This window comes from Nelumbo lutea, chromosome 3 (genome assembly GCF_056320005.1).
Source record: "Nelumbo lutea isolate HS-2025 chromosome 3, American lotus-T2T, whole genome shotgun sequence".
In the NCBI taxonomy this organism is placed as follows: Eukaryota; Viridiplantae; Streptophyta; class Magnoliopsida; order Proteales; family Nelumbonaceae; genus Nelumbo; species Nelumbo lutea.
The window spans coordinates 62,827,653-62,849,898 of NC_142686.1; the positions used below are offsets into that span (position 1 = coordinate 62,827,653).

The following is a 22,246-nucleotide window of genomic DNA, read 5'->3' on the forward strand; positions in this document are numbered from 1 at the left end:
TTACAGAAATGCCGACCAAATTGGTCCAACTAACCAAAAAAAATACAGTTTTTCCTATTATGTCGACTAATGTACATTAAAAATATAATATATTAGTATATTGTATTAATATAATACAGTATATTAATATAGATTATTCCATTAATAATTTCTATTTCGTATTTCAAATAAAATATTTATAAAAATAATTAACAAAATATAAAAACAAAAGAATAAATTAATTACTTTATAATATAAATCATAAAATATTTTTCAAGTAATAAAGTATTAACTAGTTAGTATTTTTAAAATATTTATTAAAATCATTAAATGTTTATTAAATTCTATAATAAACCATATTCTACATTTATAATAAAAAATCAGAATAAATTTAATATATTTTATGCTAAATCATAATTTATTATAAATTTAGTATTAAAAATCATAATAAATTCATTAAGTTTTATAAGAAATCAGAATTTATTATAACCTTAATACTACAAAAAGGAGAATCAGTTTATTAAATTTATAATAAAACATTATAACTTTAATATTTAAAAAATCAGAATAAATGTATTTCTATTTACTAGTGTGAAATAAATATATTAGAATTTATAATAAATCAGAACTAAAAATAAGAAAAGAAAATATCAGATAACCTTGTAAAAACATCAAAATGCATAATAAATCAGTAAATAGTCATTTACTAATTTGTTATTGATCTTAGTTTCTTAGCTTTATATAATGGTTGGGAATAAGATAATAGTCTACGAATATGTATTAATGCTTCTTTTATCATTTTACAAAATATCTTTGCGTATTTCCACATATTTCATAATATTTCCACAATGTCTCTAATTTTTACAATACTTCCCCTTGACATTTCCAACATATGTCCTATTATTTTGGTAAGCGACATTTCCATCGACATCGACATTTTAAACCTTGATCTTGAAGAAGAGGCATAAATGGTACAACCGCCTATCTTTTGTGCCCAAGGCAAAGAATAGAAAGTGTACAAGCTAAAGAAATCCTTGTATGGGCTAAAACAATTGTCAAGAGCTTGGTTTAGCAAGTTTCATCTAGCAGTGCAAAAAATTGGCTATAAAGACTACAACCTTGTAGTGTATGTTAATGACATAGTAACCACGGGTGGTTGGAAAGTTGAAATCCATAAATTAAAGGAGTTTCTAGCCACTCAGTTTGAGGTGAAGGATACAGGACCCTTGGTATTTCCTTAAAATTGAAGTGGCCCACTTACAAAAAGGGATCTTCATTTCTCAAAGGAAATACATCCTAGATCTCTTACAAGATTCAGGAAAACTAGGGGTTAAGCCAACTAACTCTCCCATTGATCCAAACCACAAACTGGGTGATTGTTGTGGTAAGACTATCAAAGATGTAAAACAATTCCAGAGACTTGTGGGAAGGCTCTTGTACTTGTCGATGACCCGGCCAAACATTGCTTATGTCGTGGGTGTTCTTAATCAATTCATGCATGCCCCTAAAACCACACAATTAGAAGCAGCTGAGAGAGCCCTCAAGTACCTACAGAAGTTTCTAGGAGTTGATTTATTATTCCAGAAGAATGGGCATTTGAAGATTAAAGTGTACACAAATGTTGACTAGGTTGGGTCAGTTGATGACAGAAAGTCCACACGTGGGTATTGTACCATTGTGGGAGGAAACCTAGTCACATGGAGAAGCAAAAAACAAACTATAGTGACTAGGTCTAGTGCTTAAGCCGAGTATAAAGCAATGTCCTATGGAGTAGCTAAGGTTATGTGAATAAAGAACTTGCTGCATGAGTTGGGTTTTCTAGTTGATAAACCCATATCTTTGTATTGTGACAACAAGGTTGCCACCAACATTACAGCCAACCCTATTCTTCATGATAAAACTAAACATATTGAGATGGAAAAACACTTTATCAGAGAGGAACTTGTTAATGGGGAAGTGTCCACTCTGTATGTTAGTTCCAAGGAGCAATTTGCAAAAATTTTTACAAAGGGCCTACATCACTTGCGGCACAATGACTTATGTGACAAGTTGGGCATGATTGACATCTATGTCCCAACTTGAGGGGGAGAGTTAAAACTGTTAAAATTTTGTAGTTAGTGTCACAGGGGAACATATGTAATTTTTCCTTTCTTTTTTGTATATCTATGTCGTCCTAATATAAATATAGAAGTTGGCACCACCAGCTAATGTTTTTTTACTCCAAATGTTTTTTCTTCTCTCTTCTCTCCTCTCTCTATTCTTACTTTCTACTGGTCTTTTACCTAGAAAACAAAATTGGTTCCATCTAAAAGATTGCTGATTTCCAACCATGACAATTACATGTTATAACATTTAAAATTGGAGATCCTATAGTCAATGTCACTAATGGGGCCACTAAATACCAAACGCATTTCTCCATTAGGTTTATAAATAACACTCCTATACCTGAAAGTCCTGGACTTCCTTGGTAGCTTCGCTCAAATTTAATCTTCTCACACCATGGTATGCAGGAGGTCCAAGAGCTCGCAAAATGGAGAAAGTAGGGTTGGATTGAAGAATCTCCAAGAGGTACACTTTTAGGTCATCAGGATATATATACCTTGAAATTCCTAGAAGGCAAAGAATCTCCTTGGTCATTTTTCTTTTTTTTTTTTATAAAGATAAAAGAAAAAAATTATTAAATAAGAAGAAAAACAACATGGTGATAAGATATCTATCTTCCAATCAAAAACATAATTCACTACCTTTGCTTTTTTGATAAGCCACTAGTCAGTGTCTATCATTATTCTTATGTAGGGGCATATGGAGGATAAAAGATACCAAATACTTGAAGATAATAGCTTTAAAGAATAAGAAAACTAGGTGATAGAATCATTTCACTAGGCCATGATTCTAGAGATTTCAGGTTAAATGGTTTCTATAGCCTATATTCAATCTACAATGTATTAATCTCTAATCCCTTGAGGTTTTCAGCTCATAAAGCTGATTTTTTTTAGAATTTCTACCTTAGTATTAATTAATAGCAAAAATAACGATGGTAGCAAAAACAAAAGCAATGAGCAACCAAGCCAAAAATAATAGTTGAACATACATCAAGTCACAGAGTCTCCACACTCCCCCTCAAATTGATGCCTAGACATAAGCATCAGTTTGTCTATAAGAAAGAGATGTCGAACTCTAGTCATAATTTTGGTGAAGAATCGGCAATCTGCATGTCCGAGGCTACATGAGGAAGCGATATAGAACCAATAGTGAAAAGATCTCGGATAAAGTGGCAGTCCACCTCAATGTGCTTGGTTCTCTTATAGAAGACAGAGTTAGATGCAATCTTGATAGCACTCATATTTCTGCATAGAGAGGAATAGGAGTAGGAAGTTGAATGCCAAGATCCATAAAGAGAGATCATAACCAAACAATCTCACTGCAAACAGAAGACATGGCCCTATACTCTGCTTTAGTGGAAGACTTGGAGACTGTTTGTTGTTTCTTACACTTCCAAGAGATGAGTGAATCACCCATAAAGGCACACCACCCAGAAGTGGAATTACGAATGTCAGGACAACCAGCCTAATCTGCATCTGCATATGCTCTCAACTGAATAGGAGAGGAGGAGAAGAACAGTCCCTGAGAAGGTGTGCTTCTAACATATCGAATGATGCGATGAACAGTCATATGAGGCCGATGAGGAGCAGAAACAAATTGACTAACATGAACAGCATGAGAAATATTAGGCCGAGTCATAGTGAGATAAATGAGGGACCCCACAAGTTGGCGATACAAGGCAACATTGGAAAGTAATGGACCTTCGAATTTAGATAGTTTAAGATTTAGCTCCATAGGTGTATAAAGATGCTTCTCATCATTAAGACCAACAAGTTTATACAAGGTCAGAAGCATATTTGTACTGAAAAACAAACCCTCAATCACTACGATGAACTTCCAATCCTAGGAAATAGGTGAGAGGGCCCAAGTCCTTCATGTGAAAGGAATTATGAAGTAATTTTAATTCATGAATACCCTCAGCATCATTCCCAGTCAACAACATTTCATCAAGCTGGCAATACAAGGCAACATCGGGAAGTAATGGACCTTCAGATTTAGATAGCTTAAGATTTAGCTCCATAGGTGTATAAAAATGCTTATCATCATTAAGACCATGAAGTTTATACAAGGTCAGAGGCATATTTCTGCTGACAAACAAACCATCAATCACTACGATGAACTTCCAATCCCAGGAAATAGATGAGAGGGCCCAAGTCCTTCATGTGAATGGAATTATGAAGTAACAATTTTAATTCACGAATACCCTCAGCATCATTCCCAGTCAACAACATGTCATCAACATATAGTAGGAGAATGGTAATGCCCTGAGGCCATCGCCAACAAAGAGAGAGTGATCAGAAGAACTCTAGCTATATCCAACAGCAACTACAACATCTCAAAAGCGTTCAGACCATGCTTGGGAGCTTGTTTTAGACTATATAGAGATTTTTTGAGGTGGCATGCTAAAGAAGAATCACTGCAATATCCATAAACAGCTTCAGCAATCAAGGATTCGAGTTGGAAGTCCAAAAATTGCAAGTTTTAGGACTGTCAAATCTAAAATCTCTCAAATGTCAATTCTAAAATCTGAAACAAATAATGGGAAGTAAGAAAACCCTAGGACGACACCAAATCTAGTGTTATAGGTTGATCCATTCATCCGATTGAGAGAAAATTGTGGTTTACCAACATATCAGGCTTCCGAGAACAAAGAAGTATCTTGTGCTGATCGAAACAGCCCTTAGAAGATTCCAAACCAGAAACTAAGTGTAAGGTTAAAAAGAGTTTGAACCCTTCAATTTGGAGAGTGTTTCTGCTCCAAGAAGACCTGAAGTCCAAAGTTGTTTCTGTCCAAAAAAGGAAATTGTACAGTATTGCTGCCCGAATAAGAAGATCAGAACTCCTTCAAAAACTTCACCGAATTAGATGTTGTTTATAAGGAGAATAGATCAGGTCTAGGCAATACCAGATCTGAAGTTTGACCTCGAACCGAAGTCTCCCAAGAGAGGTCTAATTAAATTTCTCCTGATGGTTGTGCAGAGAAGACTTAACAGAAAATGGTTGATCAAAACAGTCCTGATACGACAAGATTACTGCTTCTAGTGAGGTTCAAAAGAGAGAGAGGATAGATCAGAGAACAATCCAATACCATGTCAACACTCTCGGCTGAATAGAGAAAATAACAAGAATAATTTTAGAGGTGTCAAGAATGAATTGACACCCACCTCAAAGAGCCTCTTATATATTAAAAGATATGTACAATTACAAGAATACCCATATAGGGCCGAAAGAGAAAAACAAGAATAAGATACATAAGTAATATACAACGGGGACTATACTAATAAGATACATCAAGTCACAGAGTCTCCACAGAACAAATATACATTATATGCATAATATTAGAGCAACTAGCCATAATTTTTTAAAGGGAAAAAAGTATAGTAAAAAATGTGGTTAGACAAGATTAGGGAAGATACATCCAAATACAAATAGAAAGTTCAATACTAGCAAAAGATTCCTAATTTTTTTTCATTTTTCTTGATGGATTTTGGTTTCAGCATGTTGTGTAAGGAAAAGTAACCATACTTCTCTACTTTTTCCATTTATAGAAAACCCATTTTTTCAACTTTTCTCTAAGTTAACTATGTCTTTTATCCATGACTATAACACTTTTTGGGAATTTCCAACAGGAATTCTCTAAACAGGCATATCTTCCAGTAGAAATCACTGATTGCAGATTTAGTCGAATTTCTTGTGAAGGGAAAGAGGAGGAAGATGAAGATTTCAGCAGCAGAGAAGAAAAGAGTAGAAAGTCAACCAGGACTCTTAGATGAACCCTAGCCGCCAACCCTTCATTATATTTATACTTTAACTTAAAGGATGAGATATTATAACGATGACCTTAGTAGGGTGGCTACTAATGTAGCTAAACAGTCACAACTTAGAAACATAAACTAATGGGCCTCAAGCCCAACAACTTCCTAACTAAATAACTTAAAATAAGAATAAAAACAACTAGGCCCAACTCAACACTCCCCCTCAAGTAGGGAGTAAATGTCACAAATTCCCAACTTGCGTAGATCATGCTCCAGCTTGTTCTTTGCAACACCTTTTGTGAGAAAATCAGCGAGCTGCAGATCAGAAACAATATATGGAAGACAAACTTCTCCAGAAATCACTCTTTCTCTGATAAAATGCCTATCCACTTCAATGTGCTTAGTTCGGTCATGCTAGACTGGGTTATGGGCAATGTTAATTGCTGCCTGGTTATCACAATACAACATCATAGGTTCTTCAACCTATACACCAATTTCTTCTAATAGGGAATGGATCCAAAGAAGTTCTAAAACTCCATGTGCCATGGCCCTGTATTCAGCTTCAACACTTGATCTTGCCACCACTGTTTGTTTCTTACTCTTCCACGAGACAAAGTTACCCCCAACAAGGGTGCACACTCCTGAAGTCGATCTCCTATCATCAAGGCATCCAGCCCAATCTGCATCTGTATAAGCCTCTAGTTTCAACTATCCATGATCAGTAAACAATATGCCTCTGCCCGGGTGTCCCTTCAGATAAGCAAGAATCCTGTCAACTGCCTCCCAATGCTGGACTCGTGGGGCATGCATGTATTGACTTACCACATTTATTGCATAGGAAATGTCGGGTCTTGTCATACACAAGTATAGCAGCCAACCCACAAGTCTCCGATATCTCCCAATGTCCTTTACTGGCTCACCTTCTAATGCATTGATTCTAAGGTTCTGATCAATAGGGGAACTAATTGCCTTCATTCCAAGCTTCCCTGTCTCTTGAAGAAGATCCAAGACATACTTCCTTTGAGAGATAAAAATTCCATGTTTTGATCTTGCAACTTCAATGCCTAAGAAGTATCTTAATTCTCCAAGATCCTTAATTTCAAATTCTTTATGTAGATTCCTTTTCAGACAATCAATCTCACTTAGGTCATTCCTCGTGACAACAATATCATCCGCATAAAGTAACTTCTTAAGCATGCATACCTTTCCCTTTTCAGCATCACTGTAGAAGCCAACAGGAAGATTCATATACACTTCCTCTTGCGGATCCCCATTTAGGAAAGCATTCTTCACATCAAGTTGAAACAAGGGCCAAGAGTATGAGGCAGCAAGAGAAAGAAGTATCCGAACAGACGTCATCTTTGCAACTGGTGCAAGGGTCTCTAAGTAATCAATGTCATAGGTCTGTGTGTACCCTTTTGCAATAAGTCTTGCCTTGTACCTTTCTATACTTCCATCTGCCTTATATTTTACTATGTAAACCCATCTGCATCCAACTCTCTTTGCCTTATGGTAGATCCACAATGTCCCATGCCTAATTCTTAATCAAAGCTACCATCTCTTCCTGTATGGTTTTATTCCACTCAAGTTTGGAGAGAACCTCACTAACACCCTTGGGTATAAACACTGATTCAAGAGAGGAAAGAAAAACACGGTAGGAAGGAGAAAGTCAACTGTAGGATAAGTACAGTGAAATACAATGAGCAATACACTTTCTCTTCCCTTTTCTAAGAGCAATAGGAAGAGCAAGGTTATCTGTAACAGAGTTAGTACAATCAATGGGAACTGTGAAAGGGATGAGAGATCCATCATATGGATGGCCGAACCCTGCAGGTAAGTTGGGCGAAATTTCAAAAATCTCTCTCCCATGTAGGAATCACATTCCCTATTTTAGAAAACTGTATTTTCAAGGATTAATCTTGAACCCAAACCGAACTAGATCTGAAACCAAAAGGTAGGAGAGGGATATACTTGATACGGAGTAGTAGTAACCCACAACGAAGGTGTTCACGCCCAAGGAAAAATCCAAAGACTGCTCCCACTAAAGATGACACAGCATAGGGTGGAGCAAAATCAACAGGATGGCTCTTCAGTAAGAACCTAATTCTTCACCAAGAATCTGATGGAGGGCGAGAGAGCACGATTTCTGATTATCTTTTCTCCAAAAGATAATACTAAGAACCCCTTCATGATCGCTCCTACAAGTGGAGAACGAACTGGTGATGGCAGCAATAGCAGGAGAAGGCAAGAGGAGAAGATGGTGTCAATCTAACTGTAGGTTGTCTTCTCTCTTAAATCAGTAAACTAAAGAATGAACTGGAGGTTCGCCCTTCTCCCTTATTTATAGCCTTAAAGGGAGGTTCTCCTAACCTCATTAGGAGTTTCCTAATCCAAATCTTGTATTTGGATCTGGACTCTCTTTAAGAGATAAGGATAATCCTTTATCTTATTTGCAGATAAAGATCAACCCTCCTAATCTAATTAGAAGTTTCTTGATCCAAATCCTTATTTGGATCTGGACTCTCTAAGTGGATAGGAACAATCCCTTATCCTATCTATTGATCTAAATCCCAGACGCCCCTCTTTAATTAATCTAATTAAGCTTGTCCGAATTGGGCTTTAGGCCCATTAAGTCCATATGCTCACTTATCCTCTAAATTGCTACCCAGTTGGATATCTTTGTACGGCGTGGGACCCAAACATTGATCTACACATCAGCCCACGGGTTCAGCCCAGCCTCTGTTACAAGGCCTGGCTGAATTCACTGTAAGAGACAGTGAACCCCTGAGCCCATCACCATGGGCTCTTAATGGGCCCAACATTTACACTAAATGGTCCCTGGGTCAAGCCACCTTATAAAAATCCAAGGACTGTGGGCAGATGCAAGATTAGCCCATTAGGTATTACCCTAAGTGGTCCTACACTTAACCTCTCAGCCCATAATGATCAAACACTGCCCGACAAGAGAGGACCTCTCCCTCGGCTGCAAGGCACAGTGCTGCACTCTCTACTCATATGGATCCCGGGAATTAAAACCTTTTGCAAACATTTTGAAACCATAATATATGTAAGTATATCTCTATATAAATATATTTTGCAAAAACAAATTTCAACGGTTGAAATTCACTGCCGACAGTTTTGGTTTCCATCAGAGAGAGTGCATCCCCGATCATTCACTTTGTCCGACAAAGGGGCTGATCCTGTCACTATGATCACCCACTCAGATGAATTCTCAAACTGCCCCAACATACCTAGGTTTTGACCCCTTCTAAGTATCTCACTGATTGATATATCAAAGACGGCCCAATCCGACACCTAGTGCAGTATCATAATCAAGTCTAGGGGTCAGGTGTAACATTCCAGTTTTGCCCATCTATCTCCAAGGTCTGGGGCAATACTGGAATTCTGGTCCGGTTTAGGGTTTCAAGAAAACCCACACTGCATGTACCCCAAGTCTCACCCTGGCAACTGAGACAAGCCACCCCAACCAACTTGGCGGCACATCAGAGTCAACCTTGGCAGGATAAATCTCCCCAGATCTGTCCAACGGCTGTGAAGATTCTAAACTAACACGAGTCTCATATGTGTCCAGTTTAAGGGTATTATACAGAAACACACCATAAAAACATGAATCAAATATGTACTTTATTCATTTACATTAAATGTCATAATGTACATCATTCTGATTGGAGCTAAGGGCATACACTGTCTAACAAACTGAAATAGTAGCAGGACCAAGAGGAATACCTAAATCCATGTTAGTTGAATCTAGAGTCTCCAAGGAATCGACAGGAAGTGATGTGAGTTCTGTTGTAGTAGAATCAACCTCCTTGTGAAGTCTCTGTCATAAGTAATGCTGAGAAGCAAGGCGCAAAGGAGGCGGTAAGGTAGGTGACACAGGAGGGTCAAGCACAGGAGTAGACACAGGGACTGGAACTGGGAGAGGAATAGACTGCTAACTCACTTCCCCAAAACACTCCCCCCCGAGAAGGATTCTTTGAGAAGTATGTGGATTCAAAAAAGGTGACATCCATGGTAACATACCGACTCCTAGAGACTGGATCATAGCAGCAGTACCCTTTCAGATTTTCTGCATATCCAAGGAAGACACACTTCTTTGCCTCGGGATCAAACTTCGAGCAGTGAGGACCAAGGATGTGGGCAAAGCAGACACACCCAAATACACTGAGAGGAATATGAAACATCTCCCCCTCGGGAAAAAGGAAACTGAATGGGGTGCTGAATCCAAGTATACGAGAGGGCACCCTGTTAATCAGATATACTATTGGGAGAACTGCATCACCCCAAAACCGAACTGGAACTGGCTATATCCCGCTAGTTCAGAAGTTGCCCATACCTCTCAAGTTCGGCCCTTACTATAGCAGCTACAACAGACTCCAGAGCAGTTGTAGTAGGAGAGGCCGGAATGTCACCAGTAACTGCCATGTGTGCATTTCCCTTCTTATTTTTCAGTCTAATCGGCACAAGATGTGGGTGAAGCTTCAAGCATCTTTTGTGTGTTTAGGCTTCTTACAATAGTCACAGATCAAATCTCTTTTATCTTCCTTCTTGATTTCATTGTCACCCCGATCTCCACTTTGTTTAGGTTTCACAGTACTCAACATGGCAGGCTAATCAGAAATAGGATTTTTCATCATCACATCTCTCCTGCTCTCATCCCCTAACACAAAGGCATATGCCTAGGAGAGGGTAACATTGTCCCTGGAAAGAAGATGTTGTCTTGCAATATCATACTCAGGATTAAGGCTAGTAGGAAATTCAAACACCCTATACTTCTCTGGATGTTTCTGATAGGTAGCTACATCCTTAGTGGTTTCCCAAGCAAATGTCTCTAAATTGTCAATCTCCTGCCATAGGGTTTTAAGGGAAAAAAAATATGCTGCAACAAGTCCATCTCCCTGCCTTGTAGAAATAATCTGATTTCTCAACTGATAAGCCCTAGCAACATTCTCCCTCTGTGAATAGGTTTCTGCAACCCCATCCCATATTTCCTTAGCTATATTTGCCTATAAAAAATTTTACTTATATGGGGCAACATGGAATTACACAACCAAGTCATCACCATATAATTCTCCTATACCCACCGGGAGTTGCTAGTTTCGGGTTTCACTTCTTCACCAGTAATATACCCTAATTTCCCATGAGCACCAATGGCCATCTTTGCAGATTGTGACCATTCTAAGTAATTTGCACCATCCAACCTAACTATAGTAATGGTCCCAGTCCCGAAAAGGTCTCCAACACCTCCTCTCATTGGTTTCATTTCACTCCCGGGCTTATTTTCAACTCCGTGGCCTTCCATGCTTCTCAAAAAGTGTAAAGAAAATAAATGAAATATGCAAGAAGATCAAACAAAACACTTCTGGAACCAACAACACCTTTCTGGTGTCCTAGACTGTCTTCCCACAAAAGATTCATTTTCTGTTGGATGAGAGAAGAGAAAGAAGAGGTAGCCGCTCTCTCTAGAAGCCTCCAAATCAAGCAGGACTTGAACCACCCCTTACAGAAAACTCCAAGGAACCCTAAAAAATTAGGGCGCCACTTCCTATGTCAAAATTGAAGTGTCCAACAGAAACAGGACTCTTCCCCTTTCTCTAGTTTTTCCTGATTTTGATGAGAAACCCTAGACCAGCTATAGGGCAAACAGATCCACCAAAAACTCCAAAAATTGGGCTTACCTTAGAGCTTCGATCAGCCTCTTAAATCACCATGCAGTCGGCCGATCTAGGGCTGCATGAGAAAACAACTCGAGGAACCTTCGGCCTGCTCTGATACCAAGTAGAAATCACTAATTGCAGATTTAGTCGAATTTCTTGTGAAGGGAAAGAGGAGGAAGATGAAAATTTCAGCAGTAGAGAAGAAAAGAGAAGGAGAAATGAGTAAGAAGTCAACTAGGATTCTTAGATGAACCCTAGCCGCCAGCCCCTCATTATATTTATACTTAACTTAAAGGATGAGATATTAAAAGGATGCGCTTAGCAGGGCGGCTACTAATGTAGCTGAACAGTCACAACTTAAAAACATAACTAATGGGCCTAAAGCCCAATAACTTCCAAACTAGATAACTTAAAATAAGAATAAAAACAACTAGGCCCAACTCAACACTTCCTTTGATGGAAAACTGTTTCAGCTACAAGGAGGATGATGTGGCCAATCTAGATTCTAGATTTTGCCTCTGGATTGACTATATTCAGTGTCTTGATCCAGTGTAAACTCTACACACCACCATAAGCTTTTGTTCCTATCCATGCAATGATGAGCGATTCCAAGTTTTGTAATCCATCTGAAGAGGCTTTGTTTTTCACTCAAAAGAGGGTGTAGTGACCAACATATGGAGACTTTTGGACCCAAAACTAAGCTGTAATGTGAAATTCATCCAGTTACAGTGATCTCTATTTTTTTTTTTTTTGACGAGTAGTTATAGAGACCTTTTACCAAGATAACTCGTTTAAATTCATTCTAATAACAAAATTCAATATGTAGCAACAAAACAATCTTGAAAGTTTCATGGTATACTAGTATGTTACCCAATTTGGTGCCGTTAGAAGATGAGTCAAGCTTTACTGCACATGTTGATTCAGCTGATGGCTTCACAGGGTAAAGGGTGGAAACCTGGCTTATCATATATTGTTGCCTTTTTACTAACAACTTCAGCAAATTTTTAAGCTGACTGTGACCTCTTTGTCCAACTAGTAACCTATTTTCCTCCTGCAATTTAATCTAATCAGATTATTTGTAGCATACTAGCATCAACATTTATTTTCAACATGCCATCAAAGGAAGAAATAAAGTAATTTTGAAATCTACTCTTAGTGCTTGGTTTTTCTCCATTCTTTACATGCCACAAGCTTACAATCAACAGACTGATGGAGATAAATTCACTTATAGAGCTCAATGCCTAAAAGCAAACACCACACAGCACCATAAGAAAGAAGCCTATTTTTGGAAACCCATAAAATATGTTGCCTAAAGGGAAAAACACTTTTGGAGAGCAAGCTTTCAAGGAACCTCTCTTTGGATAGCTAAAAGACAGTATCACCATAAAATATGTTTCCTAGCAGTCTAGAAATGAGGTCTGGAGTTTTAGTCATTTGGGGGTGAAAGAATGCTTAATTTTAACCTTTAGATCCTGTAGCTTCCTGTGAAATTTCATTCTTTTCCACTTTACCCTTGGATTACATTCTTTCCACCACTTCTTAACCTATTGTTTAAACTCCAAATGACATAACCACATGTTTTCAAATCTAAAAGGTGTCAGGTCTCTCCTTCCTTGTTCTTCCTTAAAGATGGAAATTGGCCAATGATCTAAGGTTACCCTTGACAGAGCTCTTGAAACTTGTTAGAGTTGGTCGAGTAGGGTAACTTAGTCTTTTCATTATACTTCAAGTGGTGACTTGGCAATACTGTTTTGTTTAAAATTTCTTGTCCCATACTTAAGTAGGGACATTTTTGACTTTGTACCCTTAATGAATATAATAAAAGTTATGGTCGACTAGGAGGTTTTAGACTCTAGTTTGATAGATTTCCCCTTTCTCCTCCTCTCTTCTTCTTCTTCTTCTTCTTCGCTCTCTCTCTCTCTCTCTCTCTCTCTCTCTCTCTGAAGAGAACTTATCTGAACCATCAAAACATGGTATCAGAGCCATAAATATGAAAAAGGAAGGCTGCGATCTCAAAGTTTCTGGACCTGTGATCTCTCCTCTTCTTTTTTTCTCCTTTTTTCTAGGCTAGAATCTGGGTTGCACCACGTAGAAGGCTACGACAACCTTTTTGGTGATTCCAGGACTGCCTCGTTTTCCATTACAGGTGTTAGGAAGGTGCGGCAGCCCTAGGTTGGTGATTCTATGATTGCTGTCACCACGAGTGACAGCCCTAGTATTTGAGTGGTTGTGTATGGTGGTTCAGACCCTCTACTGAGCAGTTTCAAGAGGATTTTCTTCCTTTGTTTGTTGCAGCCGGATGGGTCTGAATGTCTGAATGGTGGTAGTTTCTTTTTATGGTGGCTGATTGAAGAGTGTCGTGAGGTGATTTGTAGACTGCAGTAGTGTTGACTTAACAGCAGAAATAATTTTCTTTGGTTGGTTGATAATTCAGAAGTAGGAAGAGCAATTGATAGTTACATGTATTGAAAACACCATGGCAGCAACCGGAGATGGTGGTAGTGATCAGAAATCTAGTGTGATGATCCCCTCAGACTACTTAGGTTGGTTGATAATTCAGAAGTAGGAAGAACAATTGATAGTTACCTGTATTGAAAACACCATGGCAGCAACCGGAGATGGTGGTAGTGATCAGAAATCTAGTGTGATGATCCCCTCAGACTACTTAGGTGTGCAGATGACATCAATTAAACTTAATGGTGAAAATTATGTGCCATTGGCCAAGTCGGTCAAGGTTTATCTCAAGGCCAATAGGAAGGTGAAACACGTGAAGGAACATAAACCATCAGTTGAATCTCCAGGGTTTGATGATTGGGAACAAGAAGATGCTCAAATAATGGCATGGTTATGGAACAATATGAAACCCAAGATAAGTGCAAACTTTATGTTGTTAGATACAGCCAAGGAAATATGGGAACATGCAAAGAAACTTTATTCTGGACAGAACAATACTACGAGAGTATATCAGCTCTATCAGGAGTATTTTAATTTACAGCAAGGAAATCAAACCCTTGAAGAGTATTATGCCAGTATGAAGAACCTCAATGATGAACTTAATGTCTATCATCCCCTCACTTCAGATGTGAAAATTCAGTAACAACAACAGGAGCAACTTGATGTAACCAAGTTCTTAGTAAGGCTGAAATCAGAATATGAACTAGTTAGAGCACAAATATTGGGAGGTTATGCTCTTCCTACACTTGAGGAAGTATTTGTTCGGCTCTGTAGGATTTCCCTAGGACCCACAGAGAGTACCACAACTTCTGACATATCAGTGTTTGTTGTAGCGAGAGGAGGTAGACGTGGAAATAGAGGGGGCGGACATGCATTTCGAGGAGGCTGTGGTAGTCCCATGTTTGGTTGTGGTAGTGGAAGTGGTGGAGGTCGTGACTTAGGGAGAGGCCATGGTAGAGGAAGAGGGCACACTACTAGGAAGTGTACACATTGTGGCAGTGGCCCACCTTCCACATGGGCTAACCATGCAGTCGTTGGTAGTGGTGATGTGAGTGCTAATCAACAAACAGATCAAGCACATCATCTACATCTGCTTCCAAGAAAGAGATGGTGAGTGTACCACGAGATGAGTACGAGAGGTTCTTGTAGGCCACTTCGCAATAGAACACTACTAGCCTTGCTCATTCAGGTATGGCTTGCCTAGCATCCAAACATTCTCAATGGATCATTAATTTTGGAGCCTCTGATCACATGACCAGGATTCCAAGTGTGTTCTCTTCCCTCTCTGAAACTTCCACATCCCAAACTGTTACCCTAGCCAACGGTTCTTGTTCTCTCATTTTTGGTGTTGGTAATGTTGATACTGCATCTCTTTCTTTATCCTTTGTTCTATATGTGCCCAAATTTCCATTCAACCTTATGTTTGTTAGTAAATTAACTAAGGCCCTTCATTGTTATTTCATTTTTTACCCTTCATCCTATGTTTTTCAGGACCTCAAGACAAGGAAGAAGATTGGTGGAGAGCATAAAGCCGGTGAATTATATTATCTTGACGATGGTGGATCTTCAGTTGCACTTCAAACTTCCCTGACTCCTCTCCAATGGCACTGTCAGCTAGGGCATCCATTTCTCAAAGCTCTCAAACTACCAGTTCCCTCTTTGAGTCATTTGTCTTCCTTGCAGTGTGAGTCACGTCAGTATGGGAAACACCATCGAGTTTCCTTTAGTCCTAGGGTCGATGGTTGTATGTTGCGTCCTTTTGCTTTAGTCCATTCAGATGCTTGGGGTCCAATCAGAATTGAATCCTATAATGGTTACAAGTATTTTTTCATTTTCATTGATGATTGTTCAAGGATGACATGGATTTATTTAATGAAAGAAAGGAGAGAATTGTTTTCTATTTTTCAAAAATTCCATAATAAAATACGTACGCAATTTGGTATTCCAATAAAAATTCTTCGTTCAGATGATGGCAGAGAATACTTTCTTACTTCCTTTCAACAATATTTGGAGCAACATAGCATCATTCATCAGACTTCGTGTGCCACAGTGCTCAACAAAATGGGGTGGTTGAACGAAAGAATCATCATTTTCTTAAGACTGCTCGGTCTATCCTTCATCATATGAATGTTCCTAAGCATTTTTGGTGTGACATAGTGCTCACAGCTTGTTTCCTCATTAATTGGATGCCCTCATCCATCATTCATCGTCGGTCTCCCTTTTCTATTTTGTTCCCCACTTTACCTCCATTTCCATTAACTCCCTGGTATTTGGGTGTGTGTGCTTTATTCACAATCTAGGCTCTTGTTTAGACAAGTTGGACGCATGTTCTATTAAGTGTATCTTTCTTGGCTATTCTCAGACCCAGAAAGGGTATTAGTGTTACAATCCTATCACTCGGAAGTCATTTGTCTATCCTGATGTCACTTTTTTTGAGTTCGTGTTGTTCTTCTCGGGTCCTGATGTTCCGGCCTCTTACCATTTATCCCTCTTCCTCTTTCCATTAGTGATCCCATTCCAGTTGTTCCTGTTACGCATGAGCCTTCACCTCTTCCAATGCAAATTCCTACTGAACGACCACCGATTCAGCATGTGTATACTCATCAACAAACACCGGAACCTCCTCCAGCTTCTACCTCATCTACGGATCCTATTGTTGCTCCTATCCTAGAGCTGCCTACCTCTTTTGACCTAGATCTTCCCATTGTGTTGTAGAAAGGTAAACGTAGTTTTACCTTACTTCCCATATCCAATTATGTTTCTGTTTCTCATCTTTCCACTTCACATCACCAGTTTGTTTCTTTGTTGTCCTCTATATCTATACCCAAGGATGTCCAAGAGGCTCTTACTTCAACAGGGTGGCGTCAAGCAATGGAAGAAGAACTCTCTGCTCTTCAACACAATCATACATGGGAGCTCACCACTCTTCCTCCAGGTAAGCATGTTGTAGGTTGTAAATGGGTATATATAGTTAAATATTTACCAGATAGAAGTGTGGAACGGTTGAAGGTTTGATTAGTTGCTAAGGGTTACTCTCAATTGTATGGAGTGGATTATATGGAGTCCTTCTCTCTTATTGCTAAGATTTGTTCAGTTTGTGTCTTGATTTCCTTGGCAGTTACGTATGATTGGCCTTTGTTGCAGCTTGACATTAAAAATGCCTTTGTCCACAGTGATCTTTTGGAGGAAGTCTACATGGAGCAACCACCAGGGTTTGTTGCTTAAGGGGAGGATGGTAAAGTGTGTAGACTCAAAAAGGCAATTTATGGGCTGAAACAATCTCCTCGTTCTTGGTTTGGGAAGTTCAATGAAGTGGTGAAAGATTTCGGAATGAAACAATGTCAGGTCAATCACTCAGCGTTCAGTTATGATTCTGAAACTGGAAAGATTTTATTAGTGGCTTATGTGGATGATATAGTCATAACTGGTAGTGACAGACTAAGGATTGACAGGCCAAAGTCCTTCCTACAAGACCATTTCCAAACAAAAGATCTTGGGAAGTTGAAGTATTTCTTGGGTATAGAAGTTGCCAGGTCGAAACAAGGTATAAATTTGTGCCAAAGAAAATATGTTCTTAATTTGTTGGAAGAAACAGGATTGTTAGGTGCTAAACCAATTGAAACACCCATGGAACCAAATGCTAAGTTGAGTAGTGATGCAAGTGAAATGTTTGATGATCCTGGAAGGTATAGACGATTAGTGGGAAAGCTGAACTACTTAACTATTACTAGACCAAACATCTCCTTTGTCATCAGTGTGGTGAGCCAATTTATGCAAAATCCCTGAGTACCTCACTGGGATGTAATTCTTAGAATTGTATAGTACTTGAAAGGAGCTCTAGGTCACAGGTTGTTGTACAAGCTAGGAGGAAGTCTTGAGATAGTCGGGTATATAGGTGTAGATTGGGCAGGCTTAGTATCTGATAGGAGATCCACTATAGGGTATTGCATGTTTCATGGAGGAAATCTGGTGATATGGAAAAGTAAGAAGCAAACTGTTGTGGCAAGGAGTAGTGCTGAAGCTGAATACAGGGCCATGGAAAATACCACATGTGAACTAGTATGGTTGAAAAATCTTCTACAAGAAATTAGATTCTCAATGAGCAAACCTATGAGATTGTACTTTGATAACCAAGTTGCAATCCACATCTCATCTAATCTAGTTTTTCATGAGATGATGAAACATATAGAAGTTGATTGCCATTTTGTAAGGGAGAAAATCCTTACTGGAGAAATAAGCACAGAGCACATTAGTTCGGGTGATCAATGGACAAACTTGTTCACAAAAGGTTTGAGTTCAGGGAGAGTGAATTATATATGTAACAAGCTGGGATTATATGGCATATATTCTCCAGCTTGAAGGGGAGTGTTAGAGTTGGTCGAGTAGGGGGCATATTTGACTTTAAGTGGTGACTTGGCAATACTGTTTTGTTTTAAATTTCTTATCCCATACTTAGGTAGGGGCATATTTGACTTTGTACCCTTAATGAATATAATAAAAGGTTATGGTCGACTAGGAGGGTTTAGACTCTCTAGTTCGATAGATTTCCTCTCTCTCTCTCTCTCTCTCTCTCTCTCTCTCTCTCTCTCTCTCTCTCTTGAACAGAACTTATCTAAACCATCAAAACAAAACTAAACCTCCCATTGGTTTAAAATGTCCCTAATTTCCCTAATATTTCCACGACATATTTCCATTTCCATGGGTAGTGACACGAAATTTTACTGGAATGGACATTTCCCCAATGAACACTACCAACACTATGTGGAGTGCAAGAGATAGTTTCCACGACATACTTTCATTTCCACTTCCATGGGTAACATGAAAATTTATTGGAATTGACATATTCCCCATTGAACACTACCAATACTATGTGTAGTACAAGAGATAGTATTATAACATAATTTGGTAACAATATTGCAAGTATGTGAAGTAGCAAGTTATTGTCCACCTAACTCATATGATTACCACTTTGAGCTAACTCAATATTCATCTCAAGTATAAAGTTAAATATTAGTTTTTGTCTGTGTAATAGATTTCTTGGTCTATTACAACCATTTACATTTTCTATGAGTTCAAATTTTGCTTTAACTCATTCTATCATGAAGCTCCGAACCTTCAAGTTTATAGGGCAACTTTAGAATATATTCTTTTATCTATAACCGTTGTTTCTTAGCTTGGTTTAATGATTTAGAGTAAGATAATAATTTAAAAAGGTGTGCCTATGCTTCTTTTATCGTTTCATAAAAAGCATTCTATATTTTTCACATTTTACAATGTTTCCACCAAATCTATAATTTTTACAATATTCCCATATGATATTTCCGACATGTTTCTTATATTTGGATGACCGACATTTCCACCGACATCGACATTTCAAACCTTGCCTCCCAATGCTCTTCCTAGTCCACTGGGAATAAGAATTTATCTAATTTTGAACAAATCAGATTGTCTTAGAGGTTTGTGCAGGTAAAACTACCATGTGAGAGAGGCAATTCCTTAAGTTCAAAGGTAGTGATAAACTAATTAAACCTTCTCATACTAGTAATGATACCTTGTCTACTGTTATTTGTCCCCTCTAGGAACCTAATTACATTGAAATCTCCTCCTATACACCAAGGTCCCTCCGACAATCCTCTAATGCCTCTCAACTCCTCCCACAATTCATTCCTTGCCCTATAACCGTTAGGACCATAAATATTTCTTAACACCCATCTGAACCCATCTTCCACCTACTGGAAGTTTATGGAAACTGTAAATTTACCCACTAGCACTTCTGTTCCAACCACCACCTCATCTCTCCATAATGTCACTATGCCTCCTGAGGACTCCAGAGATGGAGCCATCGCCCAACTTACACCCCTAGTCCTCCATAAACTTCTAGCCATCTAGCCCACCTTCTGTCAAATTCTACCAACTAGGACTCTTGAAAGATAATTACATCAGGCTTTTCTTTTCTTATTACCTCCTTAATGATTGAAGGATAATCTTCATTTTCAATACTTTGTTTTTACCTCTTGCCCCTCTACCTACTTTTTTCTTTTTGTCTTATCCCTTCTCCCACTAAATTTCTTATCTCCTACATTCAACCTCAATCTTTCTACTTTACTCAATTTCCTCTTCCTCACCTTTCCTTCCCCTTCATTCTTTCTGAACCCAATCATTCGGGTTCTTCACTTCACAACCAAGTTTCCCAACAAATTCGGCCACTATTTCATCTTTGTCATTACATTCATTTTCACCCTCTCTCTCTCTCACTCTATTTTCCCCCATATCCTCCACCTTCTTTCTTAAATCATTTCCTTCCTCCCTTTCTTTTAGAGTAATATCTCCTTCTATTTCTTTCCTCTTCAACTCCTCAAACAGAACTATTAACTGTCACATTCTTTGTCCTTCCTCCTCTTCCACTGGTACTTCCTCTTGCTATTCTCATCCCCTTCCCTTCCAATGGTAAAATGGGTAGTACTGCCAGGGCCTTGCATCTCAGCAATTGGTTGGGAACGTAGAGAAAACTAGCAGACACAGAGCAGGAGTTTATATCAGAAACCGAAAGGACAACAGTACCTGAAGTTGAATGATGAGTGGAAGCAGAAGCTAGGATTGAAGGCTCTGTTGTTCTTCCCTGTAAACTTGGTTGGACAAAGCTATCCCCACCAGTAGGGTTTTGTTGGAAAAATCCCCCCATCTCTATTAATACTTTTTTATTACTCCAAATGTTCTGTTGCTTGGACCCACCTGGATTCCGTCTAGCATACACATGAGGAGTCTTGACTATTTTCTTACGGACACTCTGCTCAAGGGTTTGGTTGGGTTCCAGTTTATCCATTTACAGGCTTCAGTTTTCTCCCCCAACAACCTCCTTGTACAAAGTGTTGCCATTGCCTTCTACAATATTAGTTGGAAACAAATTATAGGTTTGATTTTCCTTAACCCCTTCATCACCAAATAACAAGCCAACATTAAACATGTCCTCCTTATCCTCTTCATTCTGTTCAGCATCCCCTGACTTCCAACGTGAGACACAGTATCAAAACTAGAATCTTCTTCATGCAATACATCACAATCCACCCATCCCTGATAACCATCTTTAGAATCCTTCAATCGTACCCTTGTATATCTTGTGTTAAGTCGATCCGTAGCTGATTGATTAGAAGAGGCTTCTTGAGATTCCAACTTAGATGCCACTAGAGAGAAGACTTTTTCGATTCTTCCTTTGCCAAAGACCCAAAAGGAGAAAATGATGACATAACTTATCATCTCCTTCGGAGTTCTTAAAAGCCTAACTTTTTTTAGGGAAAATTACTTAAAGTACCCTTGAGTTTAAGGAAATTGACTTACTCACCCCTACTGTTTAGAAATTAACTTAAGTACCCTTAAGTTTTCTGACAATTGACTAATTCCTCCTTGCCATTAGTGTCCATTAACGGAAAGATGGAAAAGACTATTTTACCCACCATTCTTCTTTAAATTTTCAAAATGTAACATTTGAGTAAAACTTGCTGTTAACAGAAATGTACACACCAAACCTACTGCCCCACACCCCTGATGATCTTCTCTTCAGTTTATTTTCAATTTTATGGTGAAAATTAGTGGCCCCTATCTTAGTTTCAAATGAAAAGGAACTGTTGATTATGTTCATGGATTCTCAACAACCCAGTTGTGTCTTTATTGAAGAACCCATCCTATGTTCTGAGATTTTTCTTACAATGTTAGACCCACCCCTGTAAACGAGAGATTTGAAACGCGCCTTACAATGTTAAGACTTTGTGTATATTTTTAAAGTGAATCAAAACCAGAAACCAGAACTGAGATTCACATCCTCTTAACCGAGCCTCTTCAACTCACACATGGCTCAAAACATGGAGAGAGAAACCACTTCTGAATGGTACAGTGCACATGAAATAATAAAATCACAAAATGAACGATCATAATGGAACCATACGGCACTGCACAACAACATGCTTTTGCACCAAATTTTAATTGGAAAAATGCCACTAGAGAGGGAGAAGATATTGATACATGAGACAGCATAAATACAGGTGCATTGAGTGTATGTACGAGTATATATGACTTGTTTTCTGCTACATCATTTCCCCAGTTCGTGCATCCTTTATTTCTCAAATGGCATTCTCCGTCCATCACTACATTACACTCAAAGTTCCAGAAATTGGCTGCAGAAAAGTGTGTTGAAAAAACCATATTTCTTTATGTCAATTCTAGGGTTTAAGTGCATTTTGGAATTGTTTCAGTTGCAATATCTATGTTTTATTGAGAAAGAAA

At 38.5% G+C, this 22,246-nt stretch overlaps 1 protein-coding gene across 2 annotated transcripts in view; it reads right to left on the minus strand.

Moving 5' to 3' along the window:
- LOC148865301 (vacuolar protein sorting 38-like) overlaps positions 1 to 22,246 on the minus strand; it is a 73,196-nt gene that overhangs the window by 40,122 nt on the left and 10,828 nt on the right. For both annotated transcript variants that reach the window (XM_088981186.1, XM_088981187.1), the window contains one exon: positions 12,386 to 12,566. In XM_088981186.1, coding sequence (XP_088837312.1) covers positions 12,386 to 12,566 — 181 coding nt within the window. The remainder of the gene's footprint in view (positions 1 to 12,385; positions 12,567 to 22,246) is intronic.